At 42.3% G+C, this 27,011-nt stretch overlaps 1 protein-coding gene across 12 annotated transcripts in view; it reads left to right on the top strand.

The window, feature by feature from the left end:
- Nucleotides 1-27,011, top strand: part of LOC124041872 (astrotactin-1-like) — a 257,985-nt gene that overhangs the window by 218,347 nt on the left and 12,627 nt on the right. For 11 of the 12 annotated variants that reach the window (XM_046359962.1, XM_046359960.1, XM_046359967.1 and 8 more), the window contains 3 exons: nt 9,035-9,303; nt 9,986-10,119; nt 10,375-10,526. In XM_046359962.1, the coding sequence (XP_046215918.1) occupies nt 9,035-9,303; nt 9,986-10,119; nt 10,375-10,526 (555 nt within the window). The remainder of the gene's footprint in view (nt 1-9,034; nt 9,304-9,985; nt 10,120-10,374; nt 10,527-27,011) is intronic. The other variant, XM_046359963.1, reaches the window with a different exon arrangement.

The following is a 27,011-nucleotide window of genomic DNA, read 5'->3' as shown; positions in this document are numbered from 1 at the left end:
AAGCCGCGTTGGAAAATGTAATGGTAAAACAGATCAAATGAGTCTCAGGAACCTTGAACCATCTCCAAGTGCTCTGTAATGATATCGATTAAGCTTTTTGCTGGCAGCCCTTGAAAGAACACAGCTGGGTTGAGTTGTCAACACAATGTATCTTTTGCGCTACTGGCAAATAAATACTCTTCACATAGTTGTGAGTCACGACTCGTGACTGAGAAAACATTAGCCCTGATTGCCCTTGCAACTCAACTCTGTCACATCTCAGAGTAGGAGTAGTGCATCCGTGTTTGTGATCTGCACTGACAAGTAATCATTTACCATAGTTTTCTACACGGCCGTAATGACATTGCATAGGTTTTCATTTGGGAGTGCCTGTCTGCACCCTGACCAATGCACGATTGGAAAAATAACGTTGGCAACTTAACTTATTCTCACTCAATATGACTCTCTAATGAACACTCAGCTGATCTCAGGGCTGAACTCAGGATACACTACATCATTGTCCAAAATTTAGCAAATTAGCTATGACACCAATGTGTAATTTCTTCGTTTTTCTGCTGATACAGACTGAATCATGTGAGGAAATTGACAAGAGGTAAACAGTCACTGTATCTATTGATTTGTCTGTTCAATGTAAAGTGGCTAAGACAGCCTATTGCCTCTGCAATGTAAGCAGTTTTACATTTACACTGGGAATGCCCTGTAAGCCATGCCTCTATGTGCACAATCACATCAGAAATGTTTGCACAAAGGAAATTGAGGCCACATCTTCCTTACGATTTGATACTGTTATCAGGTGTTAGAGTGACATGTCCCATGGCCATTTAAAGCTGTTAGAAAAGCATTCTACATAACTCAAATACTGAATGAGGCATTGCTTTAATCATATGGACCCGTGTTCAATCCTCAAGCAAAGGCACAGGTCTAGAGTACATTCTTCTCCAATGTTACAAACGCATGTGTGAATGAAGCTCTAATAGTAATTAAAATTAGCCTTTACAGCTCGTTGGTCATGTCCTGGCACTAAAACAGCGCTGAAGTAGAACCTCAACCATCTGTAAGATATACCCACTTGTTTAGATTGGTCAGATTCAGGGGGAAGACAGATGTGGGCGGGTGAGAGCTCTCTCTTTCTTTCTTTCTCTCTCTCTCTCTCTCTCTCTTTTTCTCGCTCTCTCTCTCTCTCTTTTTCTCGCTCTCTCTCTCTCTAATTTTGGATTCTATCAGTTTGCTGCTGATAGATATTAATTGACTTTTTTCCAGGTGCTCCCTCTTGGCTTAACTAGCTGCTCAGAAGTCAGATGGTAATTACAGGGAACCTATTTTATCAGTTTGATTACTGATATTTCCTGCCTAAAATAGATTTATCCTCCACAACGAGATGATTCTACAGATCGCCTTGGCTGCTCTCTGTCTCTGTGGCCAAGCTGAAACACTTAGGAATGTGACCTAAGACTTATATGTAACCTGACAGAGCTTACACCAGGTACACTGTCTGCTGTACATAGAAGCTAAAGAGAGAGAGAGATATCTCGGCCGGCTAGCTATCGCATAACAACACTTTACTGAAATCCACCAAGGCAGGAGAGATAGGGGAGTAGAGAACAGGGTTGACTGGGCTGGGTTGGTGGTGGTGGTGTTGGGTGTTTGTGTTAAGCTTTGGTGAAGATTGAGGATGAGCTGTGTAGGGCGGTTGTGATGTCAACACAGGGTGACCTCGGAGTGTGCTTGACAGAATAGGGGCTTGAGATAGGGACCTGATGTAGCAGTCATCGCTTGGCCCATATTACTCATTTTGGAGGTCAGACAGGTGGGACCCTTGTGAGTTCCTTTTTATAATTAATCTTTTCACCCAAAGAGGATGGCGATGGCTTCCTCCTCTTAGTAACAGACAAGACCATCAGGGAGACAACTGTGTGCTTCTGGACGATCAGCAAATATACTGCCTCTCGAAATTGAATCTCTACGCCTATAATTCATTTTTCTTACTTTATGTCTTATGCAGAACAAAGGATAGGCTAACCCCTTAGTCAAGTATGATGAATTTGTACAGACTGGAGTTTACTGCAGCCATTATTTAAGGAAGATAATTCATGTTAATGTTGAGTCTAGTTTTTTCCGTGAAGCTTTTTCCTGTCACTTAGATGCCATAATAAATTATGAGAGTGATTCAAAATAAATACTTATACAGCACATCAATGTCAGCCTCTGAAAACCTAAAGTTTTAATGACCCATGAACCAACAACCTCTAATGAAAAGTGATCTAGACATTTCGTCCCAGAGCTATGAATATTTCTCTCTGTCTAAGCAGGAGAGAACAGGAGAGAATGTTTTTCTCTGCTATTTGGGGAAGGTTTTCTGATATCGTTCATTGCGATAAGAATTGTATACTAAAGAAATGTGAAGTTTGGAAAGGAAATAATGTTGCTAATAAGGGTGATTCTTAATGGGACAATTGATGGCTACAACCATCAAACTAGTAGTTTCAGGGATGATACGTTTAACAATGTGCACCACATGTTTTATTGCATCGCTCTATTTACTGTTATTGCATCAATTCAGGCAATTTATCGCAATATGTATTTTTATCAATATCACCCAGCTCTAATGCAACCTATCTTTACGTTGATCTGTTGTTGTACTACCTCAGTATATTGCTTTTATAGGCATCTCTATTTGGTTGTTTTCCGGGAGGATGCACAGTTTGGAATTCCATTGAATTGCTTTTTGTTTTTGTTTTTGTTTTTTTGCCTCTTACAATGTGTTCTTTCAGTTAATTAGTGGAGGTAGCTAAAACTTTTGGATGGCTGCAGCAAGCCAGCACCCATGAAGGTCGCTGCGCCCGCCAAAAGTGTAAATGATACTGTGGGGTGAATGTAGTGTTGCCGTGTAATCTGTCCATGAAAAGAATGCCAGCTGCCAGCCTCATGTGGACTGATAAGCCCTACGACTGCACCTTGCTGGTGAGGAAAAAATGAAACACCACTGTTGAGATCCGCAGCAGCTCCCAGGGACACTAACACCGAGTTGCAAACATTTGATTATACTGTATCGCTGTTGCTATGGAGCTGCCTCGGCTTGATTCTCTCTCAGCTTGCTATGAAATGGATGCCTCTGGTATAGATTTAAGTCAGACAAGCCCATAACATACCATATTATATTACAGTCAGTCAGAGCCAGTCAAATTGATCTTATCTGTATAAAAACCCCACTGCATCCTTGACTTTTATGATCTTATGTTTCCTACTGCTTGCCATATTTTCTCCCCTGTGAACCTGTAGAACACAAGCTGGGCAAAATAAACCCAATGAAATGTCAGGACTGGCAACATAAATCAAGTTCAGTTCCATGGTGGGAGTTGTTCATATTCTGGATCTGAATATCTTGGCACTCAAATAGACTAATATCGGCATGGTTAATCCATTTACCTTCTGAGGTGGCTCGTACACTGCTGTTTCTCTCATCTCTAACAATGGTTTTATGAAGTTTCAGGCCTTTGTTTGTAATGGGTTATAGAGACATGATGGCTGATTAAATATTTCCTAGCAAAGATCTGCAATAGGAAAATACTATATCATTGCCTGTTATTGAGAATTATATAATATAATTATATAATTTCCTATATAAAATATATCTAAAAATTCCTCCCACTGTGCACGTATTCTTAGTACAGCTGTGATGCGACCCCAGTATAATGTCTCACCTGGAGGCGAATCCTCAGTAAATTGCCTTCAATTCAGACCGTTGCAAACTCAGGCCAACCTAACAGGACAAAGTATTGGGAGGTGTTGGTGGGATTTGAGGACCGACAGACGCGTTAGTCCCCTTCAAAGTCCATGAACAAGATGTCACTTTAATGTGGTGCGTCCGTGGGCAGGCCCAATCAACGGCAAATAAACGCAGGCACTTTCACCTGCGCTGCAAAGAGCCGTGGCTACAGCTTCTATTACGGGCCAGAGAAGGCTGTTAGTTAAGCACATTGCCAGCAAAGCCTGCTAAAGTGCAGAGATAAATCAAACTTCAGAAAGCTTGAAAGGTTCGCTGGCCAAGTAGGCTGGAGTGACTGAAGGAATTAGTATGTAAATACCCCATTCTGTTTTACTAGCCCAGATGTCAGGCCATCCATATGGTTTAGGCCTATGTACAGTAGTCCAATTGAGAGCTTCTACCCTTCCACACCTGCTTGGTGGGTGGGTATTGACTGGTGGGGAAAAAGGTACTCACAACCACTGTCTTAGCAATCAGGTTGAATAGGTAGGTAGGTATCTGCTTTATTGCATTTTGCTTAGCTGCGTATGGGGCGGTAGGTAGCCTTGGGACAGTAACTGCGTTGGGCCAGTAACTGAAAGGTTGCTAGATCAAATCCCCGAGCTGTCAAGGTAAAAATATGTAATTCTGCCCCTGAACAAGGCAGTTAACCCACTGTTCCTAGGCTGTCATTGAAAATATTAAAGAAATAAAAGAAATAAAGAATTTGTTCTTAACTGACTTGCCTAGCTAAATAAAGGTTGAAATAAAAAAATAGGTATAGCAAAGTGTGCCACTGTGAATTATCAAGGACAAGCAGTGTCTGCCTGGGAAGATTTTCCCGTCACAGAGATTTGTTTAAGAGCTCCAATGTATTCTGTTCCTGGTCGGGTTGCACTGTGTAGAAGTATTGCTTTCTGGGGGCACCGCATGGCTCACTGCATGGAGTCAAATTTTAGTGATCTTTTTCAAACAGTATCAATATGATACTTTTAAACTCTCTTTGATATGATTTTCCCACCCAGTGCTCTGTGTTGCCTTTGTAGCTTTACTGTCTATTTTAATTCTGTAATGCGTAAGTCAGCTGGAAATCATAATAACAATGTTTTTATTAGCATCTATTATCCACAAAATGTAAAAGATTCCCCTATTATTTCCTCCCTTAGTATGGTGAACAAAAGAATCTGCAGTCATATTTTTTTTAAATCCTCCAATGCTGCTAGAAACACTGACTATAGCATCACCTAGTGTTGATCTGAGAGTATTTCTCTATGTGGGAGGAAAAGTATTGTATCCCTGAACAAATTAAATCAAATCGAATCACATTGTCATTGTCACATGCGCCAAACACAGTGAAATGCTTAATTTACCAACAATGCAGCTTTAAGAAAAATACCTTTAAAAAAAAGAAATAAAAGTAACAAATAATTAATTATACAGGGGGCACCGGTACAGAGTCAATGCACAGGGGCACTGGTTAGTCGAGGTATTTGAGGTAATATGTACATGTACTGTAGGTAGAGTTATTAAAGTGACTCTGCATGGATAATAAACATTTGATATCCATTTGATTTCATGTTCAGGGGTCTTGGGGGTAGAAGCTGTTTAGAAGCCTCTTGGACCTAGACCACTTTCCGTGCAGTATCAGAGAGAACAGTCTGTACTGGGCCGTACGCACTACCGTCTGTAGTGCCTTGCAGTCGGAGGCCGAGCACTTGCCAGCGATGCAACCAGGATGCTCTTGATGGTGCAGCTGTTTGAGGATCTGAGGAACAATGCCAAATCTTTTCAGTCTCCTGAGGGGGAATAGGTTTTGTCATGGCCTCTTCACGACTGTCTTGGTGTGCTTGGACCATGCAGTCTGTTGGTGATGTGGACACCAAGGAAATCTCAACCTGCTCTACTACAGCCCTGTCAATGAGAATGGGGCATGCTCGGTCGTCCTTTTCCTGTAGTCCAATCATCTCCTTTGTCTTGATCACACTGAGAGAGAGGTTGTTGTTCTGGCACCTCCCTATAGGCTGTCTCATCAGCAAACTTACTGATGGTGTTGGAGTCATGCCTGGCCATGCAGTCATGAGTGAACAGGGAGCACACACCCCTGAGGAGTCCCCATGTTGAGGATCAGCATGGCAGATTTGTTGTTACCTACCCTTACCACCTGGGGGCAGCCCGTCAGGAAGTCCAGGATCCTGTTGCAGAGGGAGGCATTTAGTCCTAGGGTCCTTAGCTTAGTGATGAGCTTTGAACGCACTATTTAATAAATAAAGTCAGTTGAGGGCCTACACTGGTCAAACACGGTTGACGCTAGGCCAATTGTGCTCCGCCCTGTGGGACAGTCAAACACAGCCGGTTGTGATACAGCTTGGATTTGAACCAGGGTGTCTGTAGTGACACCTCTAGCACTGAGATACAGTGTCTTAGACCCCTGCGCCACTCAGGAGCCCCATGGTTCAGCTATGGTGTTGAAAGCTGAGCTGTAGTCAATGAATAGCATTCTCACATAGGTGTTCCTTTTGTCCAGGTGTGAAAGGGCAGTGTGGAGTGCAATAGAGATTGCATCATCTGCTGATCTGTTGTGGCGGTATGCAAATTGGAGTGGGTGTCGGGTTTCTGGGATAATGGGGTTGATGTGAGCCATAACCAGCCTTTCAAAGCACTTCATGGCTACAGATGTGAGAGCTACGTGTCGGTAGTCATTTAGGCAGGTTACCTTAGTGTTCTTGGGCACAGGGACTATGGTGGTCTGCTTGAAACATGTTGGTATTACAGACTCAGACAGGGAGATTTTGAAAATAAAGACACTTGCCAACTGGCAATTGAAGACACTTGCCAGTTGGTCAGCGTATGCTCGGAGTACACTTCCTGGTAATCCGTCTGGCCCTGCGGACTTGTGAATGTTGACCTGTTTAAAAGTCTTACTCACATCGGCTATAGAGAGTGTGATCACACAGTCATCTGGGACAGCTGATGCTCTCATGCTTCTTTCAGTGTTGCTTGACTCAAAACAAGCATATAAGTAATTTAGCTCGTCTGGTAGGCAAGTGTCACTGGGCAGCTAGCGGCTGCCCAAATCCTCCCACATCCGACGAGTGTCAGAGCGGTGTAGTACGATTCGATCTTAGTCCTGTATTGAGGCTTTGCCTGTTTGATGGTTCGTCGGAGGGCATAGCGAGATTTCTTATAAGCTTCCGGTTTAGAGTCCCGATACGTGAAAGTGGCAGCTCTACCCTTTAGCTCAGTGCAGATGTTGCGTGTAATCCATGGCTTCTGGTTGGGGTATGTACGCACAGTCACTGTGTGGACGACGTCATCGATGCAGTTATTGTTGAAGCCAGTGACTGATGTGGTGTACTCCTCAATGCCATCGGAAGAATCCTAGAACATATTCCAGTCTGTGCTTGCAAAACAGTCCTGAACACCAACTGTTCCCGAGTGATGACACATTCTGTCTGGTCTATACTGTGTCAAAGAATCTTCAAATCCTCACCTTCCCAACATCTTGTAATTGGTACCTATCTGACTGTCAGAAACAGGAAGCACCCAACACAATTTAGATTAAAAGTTTCTCATTTTCCTAGAGAGATGCTCAAGGTGGGCTGCAGATGACAGGATTTTCCTCTGCTTTCTCATCCTGAGACCCTGTATGGAATGTATGGAATTTAATGGGATGTTTTCTCCTTTCCTTGAAAGTGATTTGTCTTTGCAGTCTTATCTTGATATTCATTATGTTTGCCACATAACTGTCTGGGTGATGAGGTAGAGCAGCATGTCAAAGCAAAATGGTGTATGTGTGCATGCGTGCATAACATATGTAAGTGCTTGTGTGTGTGTGCACGTAAGAGAGAGTGTTGAAAATATATGTATTGTTGTGTATTAATGTATTTTGGTTCTCCAACATCATTTATGTTTCCAGAGTGATTCTCTGAGTCGATTTCCTTAAGCATTGATCCACTATTTTATTCCAAAGCCTAAAAGTCAACGCCAATCTCAAGTTGTCCTTATAAAACAGCCACCTTGGATTTGAACTTGCAACCTTCCGGTTACTAGTCCAACGCTCTAAACTCTACCCTGCCGCCCGAAAACATCCTGCATGTCTCGTGAAAACGGTCAGACGTGATCTGAGTCTCCCAGCAGCTGTGTTTGACATGGACAGAGTGCATGCTATGGCTCCAGGCACAGACCTCTCTCTTTAATTAATCAAGCACTGGCACGACCCACAGAGGGCCACCGTACCCCCTCAGGCCTGACCATGGTCGTCCCAAATGGAATCATATTCCTTATAGCGCACGTAAGTACTGCACTAAATAGGGAATAGGGTGACATTTGGGACAGAGCCACCAGCTTGTCACGAATTGATGACGACTGACATGCCCTGCTAGTTGATCAGCGGCATATAAAGTACATGCATAGCTGAGCTTAATCACTCAAACTGCACCCAGGCCCAGACCAAATGTCCATGGAAAGCACACCATTGTCATGTGTGTCACACTTTAAGGGCAATGTGATCTATGAATAACAGTGGGCAAACCCCATCTTTCTGATCGTATCTAATGATTATAGAAGTTGAATTATGTTGTAGCATGTTAGAACTCACTTGGCCCTGAAAGCTTGAACTGAGTGCAGTGATGTGTCCTCTTGTTTGAGTGATGGCCATCTACTCTACGCTACATCTACTATTGATATACAAACAAAGTGAGGTGTGTATTCTGATTTAGTTTTATATCTCGATCCCATTCTAAGATATGGACTACATTATGTGGGAGAGTAAAGGGTGACTTTGTGTGTGTATTTCTCCCCCTCACCCGGTTGGCTCATAAAGCCATGTCTCATTTCATCAAAGCCAGCTCCCCGCTACTGGCTATTCCTCAGTTGCCTGTTGAGCTTTTAAATTGCCTATGTATGCACACGACTCAGCAGTATGAAGGAATGGTAATTTGAATGCTTTTTAAGAGAAAAAGTGGCAAAGCTTTGCATTTAATAACACAACTTGCTCTTCAGAGTTGTCTTTGAAGATGCCAGCAGGCCAGCATTGCCCAAAGTGCATTTGAGAGGACAGCATAATAAATAGAATGGAATGCATTGCCAGTTTTGAGGGAAATGCAATGTGTGGATATATCCGATATATATCCCAACATGAATCGTGATGATAACTCACATGTGTATTGAAAGATTCCACCTATAACTGACAAGATTTCAAATGTTGTTTGTAACAATATGTGTTATTCAGTTATGTCAATACATCCTAATATCCAAAGCACACAGTAACTATAACTATGCCCTTTTCAGGGAATTCCCCATCAGAAGAGTCAGAGGAGCGCGACAAGGAGCCCCGAACCCTGACCTACCCAGCGTACATCGCCAGCCTGCTGGACTCCGGTGCCAAGCGCATGGCAGTGGGGGTGCGCATGGACTGCAGCAGCCAAGGCCAGTGCCCGTACTCCTGCCACCTCTGCCATATGAGCCCTGGGCCTGGGCGTCCAGCTGAGCCTGTACTGCTCCAGATGACTAAGGCCACCCCACTCTACGAGCTGGTCTCCAACAACGAGACCTACCAGGCACTGAAAACCTTGGTTTACTCTCTTTTTTCAAAGATTTTTGCAGACACAGTCAAATCTTCATGATCAGAGTGGATTCCTAAAATCGTAAATAAACTAAAGTGATACTGCCAAAAGCAGTGTGCACATTGTTTTGTCTTTGAAGATTTATTCCCATGCACCTGCAACAAACAACCTAAGATGTGCTCTTCCAATTATTTTATTCAGAGCAAAGAGGAACATTCACCACCAATAATTTGATGGCAATTTATACATTTAATCATGCAGTGGGAGAACCCCTTGTTTTGGGAGTGTACCACAGCAAAACACATAAGCTAGTTGTTTGGCAATGGGGGTCGCAAAATGTGCTGATCTCTGACTTGAAAATGTTGGGAAATCATGTAGTGTATACCAGACATAAGCCTACATCAGTATGCCAAACTGCTAATAGCTCTATATTGATCTACTGTGATTAAAGAAATATTTTTAAGATACTAAATGATTTCATCACTTTCTACCTGGTTTTAGTCATTTAAGTAATTTTTTATTAAAGAATTACTGACACATTCAAAACCTCCAATCCACCAGTTGAGAATCACTGAACTAGAGGAAGACTGCATGACCCCCTAGAGGGGCATATGATATTGATGCCAAGGCTCAGGTTGTGTGTGATATTGACAGTGTTGGCTCTATCTCTTTGCAGGCACTGCAGGAGGCCATGATGAGCATGTTGTGGTGTTCTGGGAAAGGTGACGTCATCGATGACTGGTGCCGTTGCGACTCGAACGCATTCGGGATGGACGGCCTGCCAACATGTGCACCTCTCCCCCAGCCTAGGTTAGTCACTCAAAACAATCAGTTTACACAACTTGATAAACACAAATAAGATTGTATGTATTGATTTCTTTTCACCTTTATTTAACCAGGTAGGCTAGCAGGTAAGCATAGCAGTGTGAACAGACAACACAGAGTTACACATGGAGTAAACAATTAACAAGTCAATAACACAGTATAATTTTTTAAAATCTAAAGATGAGCTTGTCTTGTCATGATTTGTGGAGTTAGGTGTCACTATCTTTATTTCCCTACCAGGCTCAGGTTGTCCCACTCCTATGAGCCCAGCAGTTCATTGGTTATCATCGAATGGAATCACACTGAGCCACTAATTGGGGTGCGGATTGTTGATTACCTCATCAGCCAGGAGAAGGTGACAGAGAGGACAGACCACTCCAAAGTGGAGACAGGTACATCCCTTGAGGAATTATGGTATTTATGTTAATTTCATGCATTATGCCCATGTTTAAATACACAAACAGCTGTGTATGGTTATGTAGTGGCAAGGAAAGGCAACTTCAAACTACATGTTACCACAGCAAATTCTAGATGCGTAGAATGATTTAGATTTTTCCTGTTGTAGTTTTGCATGTAACCACAAGATGGTGGTCAATGGTAATAGTAGTGTAGCCTGCATTCACTTAGAGCACCTGATCGTTTTTAAGCTTGAAATAGGTTGCTTTTCTGACAAACATATGATGAGAAAAATGATTGACCAATGAAACTGATGAGTCTGACATACTGAAAATGACCTATGAGGTACAAATCACTCAAAACTACAACTTTGAGTTTTTAGTGTTTTTAAATCCTTATGGAATGATTGGTGGATTGATTGATTGCTTCAAAGCACACACCTTAAATGTCAAACATTGAAGGTGGAATGGAGCTATGCAAGACAGTACAGATCTGGGACCACCTATGAGAAGGGGAAAGATATCTGGAAGGAACGTTGTCGGGAGGAGTGGTTCTGATTTAAGCATTCAGTCTCCTGTCAGATTAACCCCCCCCCCCCCAAAAAAAGAATGTGGTGAATAACCTTCAGATGAACGTACTAGAACTCCAGGGATCCTCTCTGGGCCTCTTCTCTCTGGAAATGCTCTTCATTTTATCTCACAGATCCAGGCTGTTTTATCCCGGCATCTAATGTGATACACATACTGTTGCCTAATGCTCAAGGCCATACTGTGTACTATGGAATTGTTCATAACGTAATATGATCTAAATCTATAGCTACAACTTTAACATGTGTGTTTTGTTAGGCGAAAATCCCTTATGTTGCGCTATGGAATTGTTCATAATGTAATATGATCGAATCCTATAGCTACACTTCTAACATATGCATTTTGTTAGACGAAAAACCCTTATGTTGTTCACTGTCTCTATAGTTTTATTTGTTTAATAAAATATTGGACTTGAATATAAGTCCATAATATATTCTGGCATCAATATGGTATAATCTAGCTTGTCTTTATGCTAACAGGTTTCATTTAGTATTAATTAAAAGTGACATTGATTGCATGGAGCCACCAGCCAAAATAAAACAAATCCATCAAGATGTGCTGATGGAAATGTTTTCTTTCTATCGATTGAAACATTTGTCTGTGTTAGATTTTTGATGAATTATCTGATTAGTTTTGCACCTGCTGCATATCCCAAGTTATCCAGTTGATGCAACGCCACAGTGACATATTTCAATGAAAGTTATTGACGTTTCACGTAATGTGTCTTTACACAGATCCTCTTGTTTGATTGGCTATATGGCCCTCAGGCTTTGGAATCATCCATCCATGTCCGAAGGGGATATTTCCTTTCCTTTTTACCATCTGTCCAGTTTGTTTAGAAGTTGTTTATGGCTTCCCTTTTCTCCAGGCTATACTGCCCATCCCAAACCCCAACTTCAAACATGTTGTGGCCACAAAAAAAAATCAAAAGAACAATGTTATATCAAGTCCAAATGTGGGATTGTGAAAAAATGATCGATGAGGAGGTGCTATTGTAAGGGCTAAGACTTACTGGAAGGGAAAGCAGTTTTTTTGTCTTTCTGTGGACTTAAGCCCTTCATCTCTGTTAGGCCTGGATTTGAATGAAACTCAAAACAGCTTCTTTGCCGTGTTTACTGGAAAGATCTGAACAGATTCCATGGAATGTAAAAAGAGATGACTACAGAATCTCACCCCTCTTTTTGTAGAGACTCAAATTCTTCCATTTTTCAAAAGAGAACCCGGACAACCCTTTACTTAATTTATACAAAACAATGGGGTGTTCCTCATGCTGTACTGTACAGTGGTCACTTTCACTCCCCCATAGCCTCGGATTACATTACCCTATATTATAGCTAGATACATATAATATATCATAGCTAATGACTGTAGTCTGGCCTTCTTGACAGGGGCTAGTTGTGTGCTAATCTCACACATAATGGGATTCAGGCACACAACTTGACATCATACCCCTCTCCCAGATGTTGAAGCTGACTAAATCGGAAGTCTGCTTTCAGTCATCACAACTGGGCCAGACTCCATGTGAAAACAAACAGCCGGCCCAGCCAGGCTGATGTCACTGCTTTGATCACCCAATAACGACAGGGTTTACTCAGGGGTCAGTGGGACATGACATCCAATCCGTAAACAGATTACGCGCACCCATGTGCTGCTTGGGGCGGAGTGCCAAACTTCCTCCCCAGCAGGACAAGAGAACCCCTGAAAGGGATGCATGCCCGTGGTGGAAGACAAGGTTTCATACCCAAGGAATGTTTCCATGAGCGCTTTGTCAGCCGTTGAGCTCACCTCAGCTGTTGGGCAAGGTCAAGTGCTAGGGCAGGTATATTACAGAAGCTGGCACGGGATCTAGGTAGCCTCATAGACCCACACATACACAGAGAGCAAAAGTCCAGCTGTGAGTAGCGTAGACGCTGGCCCCTCACCTGGGCAGGGCAAGACTCTGACAGAGTTCATGAGAAGTCAAGGGGCTAAGGTCTTTATTGCAGTACACAGTGTTATCCCTGCCATCCAGGACCTTTATTTCAGGTGGTGTCAGAGGAAGACCCAAAATATTGCCAAAGACTCCAGCCACCCAAGCTATAGACTGTTCACTCTGCTACCGCCCGCCAAACGTTACCAGCTCTCAGACCAACAGGCTCCGAGACAGCATTACCCCAAAGGCATAAGACTGCTAAATAGTAAAATAATGACTCTGTCTTGCACTGACCCTACGCACACTCACTAGACTAAATATACACCCTATTTATACACACTCACAAAGACTACATTGACACTCCCACATAAAACCCACACACGTACACACATACACTACATACACACTTTCACACTCAGCATTTGCTGCTGCTACTCTGTTCTCTATTTTACTCATATTATTATCTATCCCGATGTCTAGTCACTTTACCCTGCCTTTATGTACATATCTACCACAAAGACCTTGTACCCCTGCAGATTGATTTGGTACTGATGCTCCCCGTTTATAGCTACATTTTTGTATATTGTATTTTATTCCTCTTGTTACTATTTGACTTTTCTTATTATTATTTTTAAACTACATCATTGGGAAGGGCTCATAAGAAAGCAGTTCACAGTAAAGTCTACACTAGTTGTATTTGGCGCATGTGACAAATAAAATTTGATTTGACCTATAATCTATGTTTAACTTGTGAAAATGACGTGTGTCTGCTTTTTGGTTCAATGAAACTCTACTCTTACTATTGCAACCTATGTTGTGGTTCCAGAACAGATAAAGAGTAAAAGCTTTGATTTAGTTTATTTGAGTTTAGTCATGATGATCTACTTCTTTGGAGATTTACAGCGAAATGACAATCACAACATACAACTAACATTGATGAGGTGAGAGATGTCAAACATAGCAATGCCACAAAAACAACCCTTAAGCTCATAACCACTTTCAGGCCGAGCTCTGACAAGTGGCAACACCGCACTCTATTCCCAGACAAATATTTACTTTACAAATGAAGTTGAAAGTCTGTGGTCCAGAAGGGATATTAGAAGAGCCAAGAGACAAGGGCGTCCTCACAACAGAGCGGGGAGTTGGATCGCACCATCAAAACCTCCATGTGCTGTATGCAAACAAAAGTCATGGATGTCAGTCCCGCCATGCTACCATGTGGTAAATGGTTCAGACTGCTTTAGACTGCTGTTGAAGCCACTCAGAAACAGAATTAATGCAAGTGTGGTGAGGCTCTATGCATGGCGGGAAATGTTTGAGCCAGAGGAAATACAATTATTCCTAACTGTTCAAAGAACACTGAAAGGTTTGTCATAAACAGATGTTTAATATTGAGTGGTGATAATGTGATTCTTATTTATGATCTACTGTATGACATTAGTAAAGTACTCTTAAGACAGATGAGAAGACCAATACTTATTCAGTTCACAATCCGGGACCAAAAACAAATCAACCAATTTGAGCAGATTGTATAAGGTGTTTGCCCCCTGTCAGTCTCCTCTCGACCATATTCACTTTTACGTAAAGTGAGACCCTAAAACATTATGGATTAGGCTATGTTATACAATGTCTTTAATCAGATATCAACTGGGTTTCATCTAACACTCGTGTTATGCGCTCCAACAGTGTCATTGCCCTTTCTTAAAATCTTTTTCACATCATATTTGGGGTTTGGCAGTTTCAGATTCAGCTTTGGAACACATGCAAGTTCAAATTCTATCAGCTTCAGTTCAATGTTGAAATATTTTGCTGGATATCAAGAACAGGCAATTTATCACATCTCTAAGGCCATAATCGAAGGCAATAGAGTATAAATTGTAAGCGGTAAGCGGTTCTATGACGTAAATGGCAGAGGCCGTGTTCTTATCAAAGGCTTTTTTGTGAGAAAGTCTACGCAGATTGAAATGTTCTTCCTCCCTCTACCCAAGCAACTTCACTTTTAAAAATGACACCCCCTCCCCCCTACTTCAATTAGGGCTTTATTTCCTCTGTTTTTCTGAAAAAGACAATACGTTCCATGTGGGAGATCAAGTCTGTTAATCATTTTTAGCCAGGAAGTGCCAAGAAGCAATGCTCTACAAACTGTTGTTGTCCATCTCTTGCCTTTTGTTAATCAAAGTAGACAACAAGAGCCAGATGTTATTTGTTGAGTCTTTACGGAGCTGCCAAGTCTGCTGGTACCTAGCAGTTGCTGTTTTAATAGAACTGGTAAAATTCCCAGCGTTTTGGACATGGGGGAACTTATGTGATGGATTAGGGAATTTTCAGGTTTAATTGTTTACCTGTTTATTAAACAAAAGAGTCTCTGTTTGTGTGTGTTCAGGCCCTAGGTCTTTCTTTCACTCCCCGTCTTTCCCTTTAAATCACTCATTTCATTGTCTCTCTTTTATGAAAAAATTGTGGACAGTGACACGTTCAGAATCTGCACCTTAGCAGAATCAATGTCTATGTTCATGTAGCGACGATTGAGACTTGAGTTTGAGATTAAATGTGACACTTTAGTACAGAATCCAGTTGGATTCACGTGGGAAACATTGTTAAATTGCTCCAGGACCAGACTAGTGATATATAATGTGCCAAAGTAAACTCTCTCTCATTTTAGCTGGCTAATGTTAGGATTGCTAGCTATTTTTGACTAACTTTGCCAGCTAATGACAACATTGCCATCTGTCTAAAGTAAATTTGACTGCATAAAAATAATGGCAAAATTTGTTTTCTACAAAATATTTTCTTACTTCAGCAATGTCATCTTATTTCCGGGCCACTAATGAAACAGTCCTTAACCCCCATTCAGAATGGCTGGCCATCAGTCACCTTTTGGGCACTACTATAGCAGAGAGCGACTTGAGAATGTTCATAACAATGGCATGATGCTACCGAGTGATATAGGTGCAACCCGGGAATTTCCTTGTCAGACTCGGATTGGTCACTACTCCTCAGTAGCTCTTTCTCATTATAATACATTGTTTGATGAATAAATAAATGTGTTGAATGGGTATGAAAGCAACTACACATGTATTCTCTTATGCAAAATATGGCAGGTTGGCATGGTCCTGGTCCATCTATAACCTTCTTATGCAAATGTCTCATATCACATATGTTAGTAAAAAATATTTTTCCAGGAATACCACTCCACATACTACTATCTGACTCTGTCTCTCTACAAGATATCATGGGCTTGTCAGAATCTATTGTCAAGGTAGGCCTGGGCCAACGGAAGGAATGATATCAGCCTCAGCTGATGTGAGAGGCATAAATGCACTTTGGTTTCCTCTGAAATCATTGAAAATCACACAATACTTGGTGATTTGTATAGAAGCCTCGCATGTGACTAGATCAGGTTGCATGTGAACCTCTGGTTAAAGCAATTCAAAATAAAATTGCGAGAGGATTATTTCATACCGCTTACATTTCAACCAGTTGACAAGATAATGAGGCCTTGGACAATGATAGCACAGTGGACTCATCATTAGCTCATTATTTTGAGCATGTTCCCACACAGTTTAGCATAGACAACACAATGCTGATCATTAGCCACTCGCAATGGATTTAAACTTAGTTTAGTTTTTTTAGATTATCCATACCCTCATGTATCCCTCGGCATTGGTAATACACACCTGCAGTACTTTGTGCTTTATAGTATCTTTCCAACTACTAGGCTACTTTTAAAGAAAGACACAAATGTACAGATCCATGATGTTTGAGGCAGCTATTCCTTTAAAGCTGCAAAATATGTCACTTTTTGGGCGACCCGACCAAATTCACATAGAAATATGAGTTATAGATCTGTCATTGCCATTGAAAGCAGGTCTAAGAAGCAATAGATCGGTTCTATATGCACTATTTATATGCTTCCCGTTCTTAAGTTTAGTTTTTGCATCTTTTACTTTCAATTTTGTACACTAGCTTCAAACAGCTGAAAATACAATATTTTTGGTTATGGAAAATATATTTCACAGCGGTTTAGATGGTACAATGATTCTCTACACTATACTTGCTTATTTCGTCACAAAAACTGAAATTAGGCAAACTATTAGAATTTTTGCAAACAGGAAATGCCGGAGCAATTTCTGCATAGTGAATCTTTAAAGACAAACGTTCAGATAATTAGTAGGAAAACCTTTTGTCATCATTGTGATGTCGCCAGATTGACTTCAGATGCAGTATAACATTCACTAGCTTGCTAAGATTGAGGGGAGACCACCAGATTTTAGCTAGCTAACATTAGCATTGCTAGTTTTGCCACACTTTGCTACATAATGCAAATTGCCATCTGTCTAATGTAAATTGAAGACGTAAAAATTATTGTCATTCAGCTGTGGTTGTTTACATTAGCATTATCTTATTGCTCAGAGACACCACTGTTCCAAAAATGTTTAAGTGAATTATGGGTTGACTCAGCTTTTGAGGATTTGCAGTCAGTTTTGCAGAATTGGTCCCTATAGCCAATATAATTCACTCCAAAAGTTAATGGACCGGACAGGTGCTGAAGATGGCTGAGCGTTCTTCACATCGGGTCGCTAATTACGACTGGATTCCCCATATGGACCATCTAGACAAGAGAAGAGTGTGAGAGGCATGGAAAATGATCAATCAAGCAATAACTCCCAGTATGGTGAACTTAATTAATCATGATCATTGGCAATAGAGCTCGACAGTTTATAGTCCTAAAAAACTCTATATAGTTACCTCTGGTGCGTTCAGCCATTCCTATGGGGGAAATTCATGGGGACAGAATGGGGTTTTGGGATAACCACCGAAAATACAGTCTTGAGGTTAACACAGGCTTAGGAGAGTTTATACCTTTTGTTCCATGAGAGAATATCAGTCCGTTAAACTTCTTGACGCACCCATCCCTTTAGCGGGATCATTTTCATCAACACCCGCTGAATTGCAGTGCGCCAAATTCAAATTAAATTACAAAAAATATTTCATTTTCGTGAAATCACAAGTGCAATATAGCAAAACACAGCTTAGCTTGATGTTAATCCACCTGGTGTGTCAGATTTCAATACAGCTTTTCGGCAAAAGCATAACAAGCATAACAAGCGTAAAGAACATCTCTCTCAGTAGACAAAATATTACAAACACTAGCAGCCACGTAGATTGGTCATGAAAGTCAGAAAAACAATAGATTAAATCGCTTACCTTTGATGATCTTTGGATGTTTGCACTCACGAGACTCCCAGTTACACAATAAATGTTCCTTTTGTTCCACAAATACCTCCATTTGTTTGGCGCGTTGTGTTCAGAAATCTGCAGGCTTAAGCGGTCACGACATCGCAGACAAAAATTCCAAATAGTATCAGTGATGTCCATAGAAACATGTCAAACGTTTTTTATAATCAATCCTCGGGTTGTTTTTTAAATATATAATTGATAATTTATCAACCGGGACTGTCACTTGTTCAATAGGAGAGGGTGAGACAATGGCTGCCCCACTCTGTTGCGCAAGCAAAACTCTGCGAACACCCAGCTATCCACTGACACGATGTTATCTTTCACGCTCATTTTTCAAAATAAAAGCCAGAAACTATGTCTAAAGACTGTTGACACCTTGAGGAAGCCATAGGAAAAGGAATCTGGTTGATATTCCTTTAAATGGAGGCAAGGCATCCAATGGAACAGATAGCTTTCAGGAAAAACATCACTTCCTGGTTTAATTTTCCTCAGGTTTTCGCCTGCAATATCAGTTCTGTTATACTCACAGACAATATTTTGACAGTTTTGGAAACTGTAGAGTGTTTTCTATCCTAATCTGACAATTATATGCATATTCTAGTTTCTGGACCTGAGAAATAGGCAGTTTCAAATGGGTATTTTTTGTTGTTGCCAAAAACGAAAATCCTGCCCCCTACACTCAAGAGGTTATTAACATGACCTTTTATGAATTAAGCCTTTATGTGCTTGTTTTGATATAAATTCACAAAAAAGTAACGTTAGCTGACAAAGATTATATCATAGAATAAAATGTATAAGATGTTTATCACAGACCTTATTTTCATTGTTTATCCAAAAACCCTAAACCCTCCCAAAACACAGTAATTTCCCAATAGGCTTTGGCCAACGGAGTTAGTGCCTACAAAAATACCCCATTACTATTGCTCTCTATGGCAAAAGTGGTGGTTATTTCAATCACTGGATCATGTCAATGGAGGGTAATCTGCAGGGGATGATCCTGGAGAGTGAAAAAGAAATGCAACTGCCCTGGCCCTAAAGAATGTCACTGAAATATTTTGTTAACACCACAAGATTTTGGTTGATCCCACTATCCCAGTTCTCTTACAACAAGAAATATGATTAAGCTCAGATTCTGGACCATGATGAATAGAGGATTATGGGAGTCTTGTTGTGTAGCATTTGTTGGGCAGAATGTTAGATTTATAAAGAGATGGTGCATGTAAAACACTATTTTGAAGGATAACTTTAGAAGGATCATAACTTGGCATTGCTAAGCAGTGAATAGCCTGATATGAAGTAATAGATCACTTCTGATAGCTATTACGAGCAATCCAAGTGGTATGAGAAAGTACCTGTCAGGACTAAAGCCATATCTATTTATTTTTGCTGTCTGTCAAATATCAGGAAGCCAATAACGCTTTTCAATTCTGATGTCCATAAAAGGGCTGCACACAATGTTGTACAGTTGCATGTTGTGTGTAGGCAGACCTATGTAATTCGATTAAGATAGGATTAAAACATGCATGCTATCTTCCAGTCAATGACCAAAAGCGTCCTCTTTGGCCTCATGGGTAAAAATCCCAAAATTTGCAATATAAGAACCTTTGTGTTTTTCATTTAACTAAATGGACAATCATATTATTATTACATAGCCATGCGAATATGTAATGTAATGCTTGTAATGCCCCATACGAAAAAGATTGCGGTCAGAGTGTAGTATAACTGTAGTACACCGCAATATAACTGCAGTTCGAGTGCAGTATAACTGCAGCATGCTGCAGTTCTTCTGCAATTACTGCATCCAAAATACCCCAGTCGACTGCAGTCACTGCACTTTTACTGCTGGTTCAAAACTGCAATCTTTTTTTGTAAGGGGCTGTGTGAGACTGTTGACTGTATTGGCCGTCTACCAACTCAAAACAGTTGTCTTTTCCAACAACTCCCATTTTAAAACTGAAGGATTTAAAGTGTTTATTTCAGGTTGAATATCGAACAACCCTGGTCCTTCACACAGTCCATTGGTGGACTAGCAAACTAGCTGCATATTTTTTATTTGTTTGCTTCAATTCTCACTGGCTGGCTAGCTAGCAAGATCACCAATTCAATATTTAAAAACATGTCTACATAACTTATACATTCCTGAGTTCAAAAATAGTTTATTTGTTCATCTAAACAACTGATGGTGAGAAGCTAATTTTAGCTAGTTAGCAAGCAAACACTGATACATCATTTTACTTTGTGAACATTCCCTTCCGTTGTATAGGCCTACTGCTTTCGGCAACTGTGCGTCTTTGTCAAAACATTTTATAGTTATCAAACTTATTGGCGGCACATTTGCCATCTACCTGCCAAATATGTCTGCCAGCTTTTTGGGGGGGTGCAAGAATACAAAGTTTTAGTGTTTCAAAAAAAAAAAAAAAAAAAAAGTATGCTTTTAAATGCCAGAATGTCCTATTGCATTCTCTTCATCTAGTGTGAATTTGCTGCACACTATACAGTAGATTGGTTAGCTGACAATGTCACGAAAATGATGCAGGTGATTCAATGGGGCAGAAGTCCATGTGTTGTTGTGATTCTGGATGGCCAGATAGCGAGCAACAATGACAAGAAGCTGCCATGTGGGGAATCGTAGGTGGCTCATTTCAGCTCCTTTTTATCTTGTTCTTGTTACCATGTCTTGTTTTGAGGTGTTTTGGCTGATGTCATGTCTCTGCTAATAGGGACAAAATTCGCTAACTAGCTAACCAACAACTGTAACAATGTATTTGAGAGACAACAAATCAAATCAAGTGCTCATAGTGCAAATGCATTTCTATTTTCAATAAACATTCGAGACAAAATGTAGTTTACAGCTTGTCAACAATCTATGCCAACCCCGTCTGTTTTGCCACATCGTTGCACGTGTCAGTTTTGTTGCTACACAATGAACCAATCTATCGAGGACAAAACATTTATTTTCAGACCCACCTTTGTTTGACAACAGCTGAAAATCAGATAAGGGGACAGGCTGTACCAAAATGAACAAATGGTAGGGAACAAGAATACAAAGTGTGTAGTCTTAGAGTGATTATCTTAATTTACCGAGGTTAGCTAGCCAGCTATTTGTCGTCCTTAACGTAGGAGACTCTGCTAGCTAGCCAACGCTAGCCAACGTCTACTGAATAGAACTCAACAACCCGGTCGCATTCACAGGTAGTATCACATTTTCATTTCATTTCATTACAGTACAACGGTTTGATTTGTTTGATCGTAGCCGTCTTTGTATCAAAGATAATTGTGTAGTCTAGAGCGATTTTCTAGGTTAGCTAGCCAGCTATTGTCGTTCTTTTAATGCAACGTAACGTAAACAACACTGCTAGCTAGCCAGCTAGCCCCCGAATAGCAGCACTGCAGAAACTATTACACTCAACGGAACGACTTGATTAGTGTAGTGTCAACAACGCACCCACTGCCAGCTAGCCTACTTCAGCAGTACTGTATCATTTTAATCATTTTAGTCAATAAGATTCTTGCTACGTAAGCTTAACTTTCTGAACATTCGAGACGTGTAGTCCACTTGTCATTCCAATCTCCTTTGCATTAGCGTAGCCTCTTCTGTAGCCTGTTAACTATGTGTCTGTTTATCCCTGTTCTCTCCTCTCTGCACAGACCATACAAACGCTCCACACCGCGTGGCCGCGGCCACCTAATCTGGTGGTCCCAGCGCGCACGACCCACGTGGAGTTCCAGGTCTCCGGTAGCCTCTGGAATTGCCGATCTGCGGTCAACAAGGCAGAGTTCATCTCAGCCTATGCCTCCCTCCAGTCCCTCGACTTCTTGGCACTAACGGAAACATGGATCACCACAGACAACACTGCTACTCCTACTGCTCTCTTCGTCCGCCCACGTGTTATCGCACACCCCGAGAGCTTCTGGTCAGCGGGGTGGTGGCACCGGGATCCTCATCTCTCCCAAGTGGTCATTCTCTCTTTCTCCCCTTACCCATCTGTCTATCGCCTCCTTTGAATTCCATGCTGTCACAGTTACCAGCCCTTTCAAGCTTAACATCCTTATCATTTATCGCCCTCCAGGTTCCCTCGGAGAGTTCATCAATGAGCTTGATGCCTTGATAAGCTCCTTTCCTGAGGACGGGTCACCTCTCACAGTTCTGGGCGACTTTAACCTCCCCACGTCTACCTTTGACTCATTCCTCTCTGCCTCCTTCTTTCCACTCCTCTCCTCTTTTGACCTCACCCTCTCACCTTCCCCCCCTACTCACAAGGCAGGCAATACGCTCGACCTCATCTTTACTAGATGCTGTTCTTCCACTAACCTCACTGCAACTCCCCTCCAAGTCTCCGACCACTACCCTGTATCCTTTTCCCTCTCGCTCTCATCCAACACCTCCCACACTGCCCCTACTCGGATGGTATCACGCCGTCCCAACCTTCGCTCTCTCTCCCCCGCTACTCTCTCCTCTTCCATCCTATCATCTCTTCCCTCCGCTCAAACCTTCTCCAACCTATCTCCTGATTCTGCCTCCTCAACCCTCCTCTCCTCCCTCTCTGCATCCTTTGACTCTCTATGTCCCCTATCCTCCAGGCCGGCTCGGTCCTCCCCTCCCGCTCCGTGGCTCGATGACTCATTGCGAGCTCACAGAACAGGGCTCCGGGCAGCCGAGCGGAAATGGAGGAAAACTCGCCTCCCTGCGGACCTGGCATCCTTTCACTCCCTCCTCTCTACATTTTCCTCCTCTGTCTCTGCTGCTAAAGCCACTTTCTACCACGCTAAATTCCAAGCATCTGCCTCTAACCCTAGGAAGCTCTTTGCCACCTTCTCCTCCCTCCTGAATCCTCCTCCCCCCTCCTCCCTCTCTGCAGACGACTTCGTCAACCATTTTGAAAAGAAGGTCGACGACATCCGATCCTCGTTTGCTAAGTCAAACGACACCGCTGGTTCTGCTCACACTGCCCTACCCTGTGCTCTGACCTCTTTCTCCCCTCTCTCTCCAGATGAAATCTCGTGTCTTGTGACGGCCGGCCGCCCAACAACCTGCCCGCTTGACCCTATCCCCTCCCCTTTTCTCCAGACCATTTCCGGAGACCTTCTCCCTTACCTCACCTCGCTCATCAACTCATCACTGACCGCTGGCTATGTCCCTTCCGTCTTCAAGAGAGCGAGAGTTGCACCCCTTCTGAAAAAACCTACACTCGATCCCTCCGATGTCAACAATTACAGACCAGTATCCCTTCTTTCTTTTCTCTCCAAAACTCTTGAACGTGCCGTCCTTGGCCAGCTCTCCCGCTATCTCTCTCTGAATGACCTTCTTGATCCAAATCAGTCAGGTTTCAAGACTAGTCATTCAACTGAGACTGCTCTCCTCTGTATCACGGAGGCGCTCCGCACTGCTAAAGCTAACTCTCTCTCCTCTGCTCTCATCCTTCTAGATCTATCGGCTGCCTTCGATACTGTGAACCATCAGATCCTCCTCTCCACCCTCTCCGAGTTGGGCATCTCCGGCGCGGCCCACGCTTGGATTGCGTCCTACCTGACAGGTCGCTCCTACCAGGTGGCGTGGCGAGAATCTGTCTCCTCACCACGCGCTCTCACCACTGGTGTCCCCCAGGGCTCTGTTCTAGGCCCTCTCCTATTCTCGCTATACACCAAGTCACTTGGCTCTGTCATAACCTCACATGGTCTCTCCTATCATTGCTATGCAGACGACACACAACTAATCTTCTCCTTTCCCCTTCTGATGACCAGGTGGCGAATCGCATCTCTGCATGTCTGGCAGACATATCAGTGTGGATGACGGATCACCACCTCAAGCTGAACCTCGGCAAGACGGAGCTGCTCTTCCTCCCGGGAAGGACTGCCCGTTCCATGATCTCGCCATCACGGTTGACAACTCCATTGTGTCCTCCTCCCAGAGCGCTAAGAACCTTGGTGTGATCCTGGACAACACCCTGTCGTTCTCAACCAACATCAAGGCGGTGGCCCGTTCCTGTAGGTTCATGCTCTACAACATCCGCAGAGTACGACCCTGCCTCACACAGGAAGCGGCGCAGGTCCTAATCCAGGCACTTGTCATCTCCCGTCTGGATTACTGCAACTCGCTCTTGGCTGGGCTCCCTGCCTGTGCCATTAAACCCCTTCAACTCATCCAGAACGCCGCAGCCCGTCTGGTGTTCAACCTTCCCAAGTTCTCTCACGTCACCCCGCTCCTCCGTTGGCTTCCAGTTGAAGCTCGCATCCGCTACAAGACCATGGTGCTTGCCTACGGAGCTGTGAGGGGAACGGCACCTCAGTACCTCCAGGCTCTGATCAGGCCCTACACCCAAACAAGGGCACTGCGTTCATCCACCTCTGGCCTGCTCGCCTCCCTACCACTGAGGAAGTACAGCTCCCGCTCAGCCCAGTCAAAACTGTTCGCTGCTCTGGCCCCCCAATGGTGGAACAAACTCCCTCACGACACCAGGACAGCGGAGTCAATCACCACCTTCCGGAGACACCTGAAACCCCACCTCTTTAAGGAATACCTAGGATAGGATAAGTATTCCCCCCCCCCTTTAAGATTTAGATGCACTATCATAAAGTGACTGTTCCACTGGATGTCATAAGGTGAATGCACCAATTTGTAAGTCGCTCTGGATAAGAGCGTCTGCTAAATGACTTAAATGTAATGTAAATGTAATGAACAACCTTCTTGTCAGTTTGGATAAGCCTTGAATGTTGATATGTGTTGCTCACAGCATACATTTTTACTAAACAATATGTTCTAAATCATATGTAGTATGGTTAGTACATTTAGTTAAATTAAGTACCCTAAGCTAGAAATAATTTTAACTAAACAAATAGATCCAGCTCACATTAAATATCTGCAGTACATTGCCAAAATATATATTTGTTCTCCATTTGTCAACAATGTCAACAATCAGGTCTGCGCATAGCCATATTTGATTCTTTTAGTCAATTTTTTTATCTTTTTGAGAGACAACCCTTCAGAGGAAGCATCAAAAGTAGTTTTAGAGTGGTTTTATATCTCAAAGTATATGACAGATGGTTATCTACAGTATGTTGTCATGAAGTGCAAATTTAAACAAATAGGAACTCTTACTGTATTCTTAAACCCATAAAATAGAAACGTTTTACATTTGTTTCCTTAGAACAAAACAGCATCCAACCCTCTAACCACTAGGCAGGTAGTCTAGTGGTTAGAGTGTTGGGCCAGTAACCGAACAAGGTAGTTAACCCACTGTTCCCCTGTAGGCCATCATTGAAAATAAAAATGTGTTCTCAACTGACTTGCCTAGTTAAATAAAGGTTAAAAAATGAAAAAATATGCGAGCACAACTTAAGCGCAACTTAATGTATTTCCACCGTCCCTTCCCAATGGGCTCTAAACAGAACTTTCTTTACGCTAGACAGATATTCCAATTCTAGCAATTAATATGCTAAGTGGTACAATCCTTCACAATGTCACATTTAATTTCCATCTTTCTGCGTTTAAATCCACGCTCCTTTGTAGGTCTCTGTGCAAGCAAAATATTTCTCAGTGACAGCTGTCTCTTTTTCGGTGTTGTTTTCACTGTTACCCGACCCAATGTTTTTACCAATTGGTGACCCATACGGGTTGAGCAGGATTCAGGGAGGTCATACAGGATGACCACCTCAGAGAATATCTTTCCCAGTGAGCTAAAATGCATAGGCCCATAGCAAATGCCCTTTGACACATGCAACCCAGCTGGAAAAACACCTTTCCTGCCACTCCTTAATGAGAACAAGCATGGTACAGTGCATTTGGGAAGTATTCACACCCCTTAACTTTTTCTACATTTTGTTAGTTACAGCCTTATTGTAAAATGTATTCAATTAGATTTTTTCCCTGATCAATCATAATCACAAAGCAAAAACAGGCTTTTAGAAATATTTGTAAATGGGTTGTTATTTTTTTTGTTGCTATTTTCTACATTGTAGAATAATAGTGAAGAAATCAAAACTATGAAATAAAACATATGGAATCATGTGGTAACCAAAAAAGTGTATTTTATATTTGAGATTCTTCAAAAAGCCACCCTTTGCCTTGATGACAGCTTTGCACACTCTTGGCATTCTCTCAACCAGCTTCACCTGGAAAACTTTTCCAACAGTCTTGAAGGAGTTCCCACATATGCTGGGTACTTGTTGGCTGCTTTTCCTTCACTCTGTGGTCCAACCTATCCTAAACCATCTCAATTTGGTCAGGTCATCTTATTAATCTCCTTCTTGGTAAAATAGCCCTTACACAGCCTGGAGGTGTGTTTTGGGGTCATTGTCCTGTTGAAAAACAAATGAGAGTCCCACTAAGCCCAAACCAGATGGGATGGCATATCCTTGCAGAATGCTGTGGTAGCCATGCTGGTTAAGTGTGCCTTAAATTCTAAATAAATCACCAGCAAATAACCATCACACCTCCTCCTCCATGCTTTACAGTGGGAAATATACATGTGGAGATGATCCGTTCACCCACACCACGTCTCAGAAAGACACAGCTGTTGGAACCAAAAATCTCCATTTGGGACTCCAGACCAAAGGACAAATGTCCACCGGTCTAATGTCAATTGCTCGTGTTTGTTGGCCCAAGCAAGTCTTTTCTTAGTATTGGTGTCCTTTAGTAGTGGTTTCTTTGCAGAAATTCGACCATGAAGGACTGATTCAAAAAGTCTCCACTGAACAGTGGTTGAGATGTGAATATTACCTGACCTCTGAAGTATTTCTTTGGG

This window comes from Oncorhynchus gorbuscha, linkage group LG08 (genome assembly GCF_021184085.1).
Source record: "Oncorhynchus gorbuscha isolate QuinsamMale2020 ecotype Even-year linkage group LG08, OgorEven_v1.0, whole genome shotgun sequence".
In the NCBI taxonomy this organism is placed as follows: Eukaryota; Metazoa; Chordata; class Actinopteri; order Salmoniformes; family Salmonidae; genus Oncorhynchus; species Oncorhynchus gorbuscha.
The sequence above is the reverse complement of the archived record's forward strand: the minus strand, read 5'-3'. Positions and strand labels throughout refer to the sequence as shown.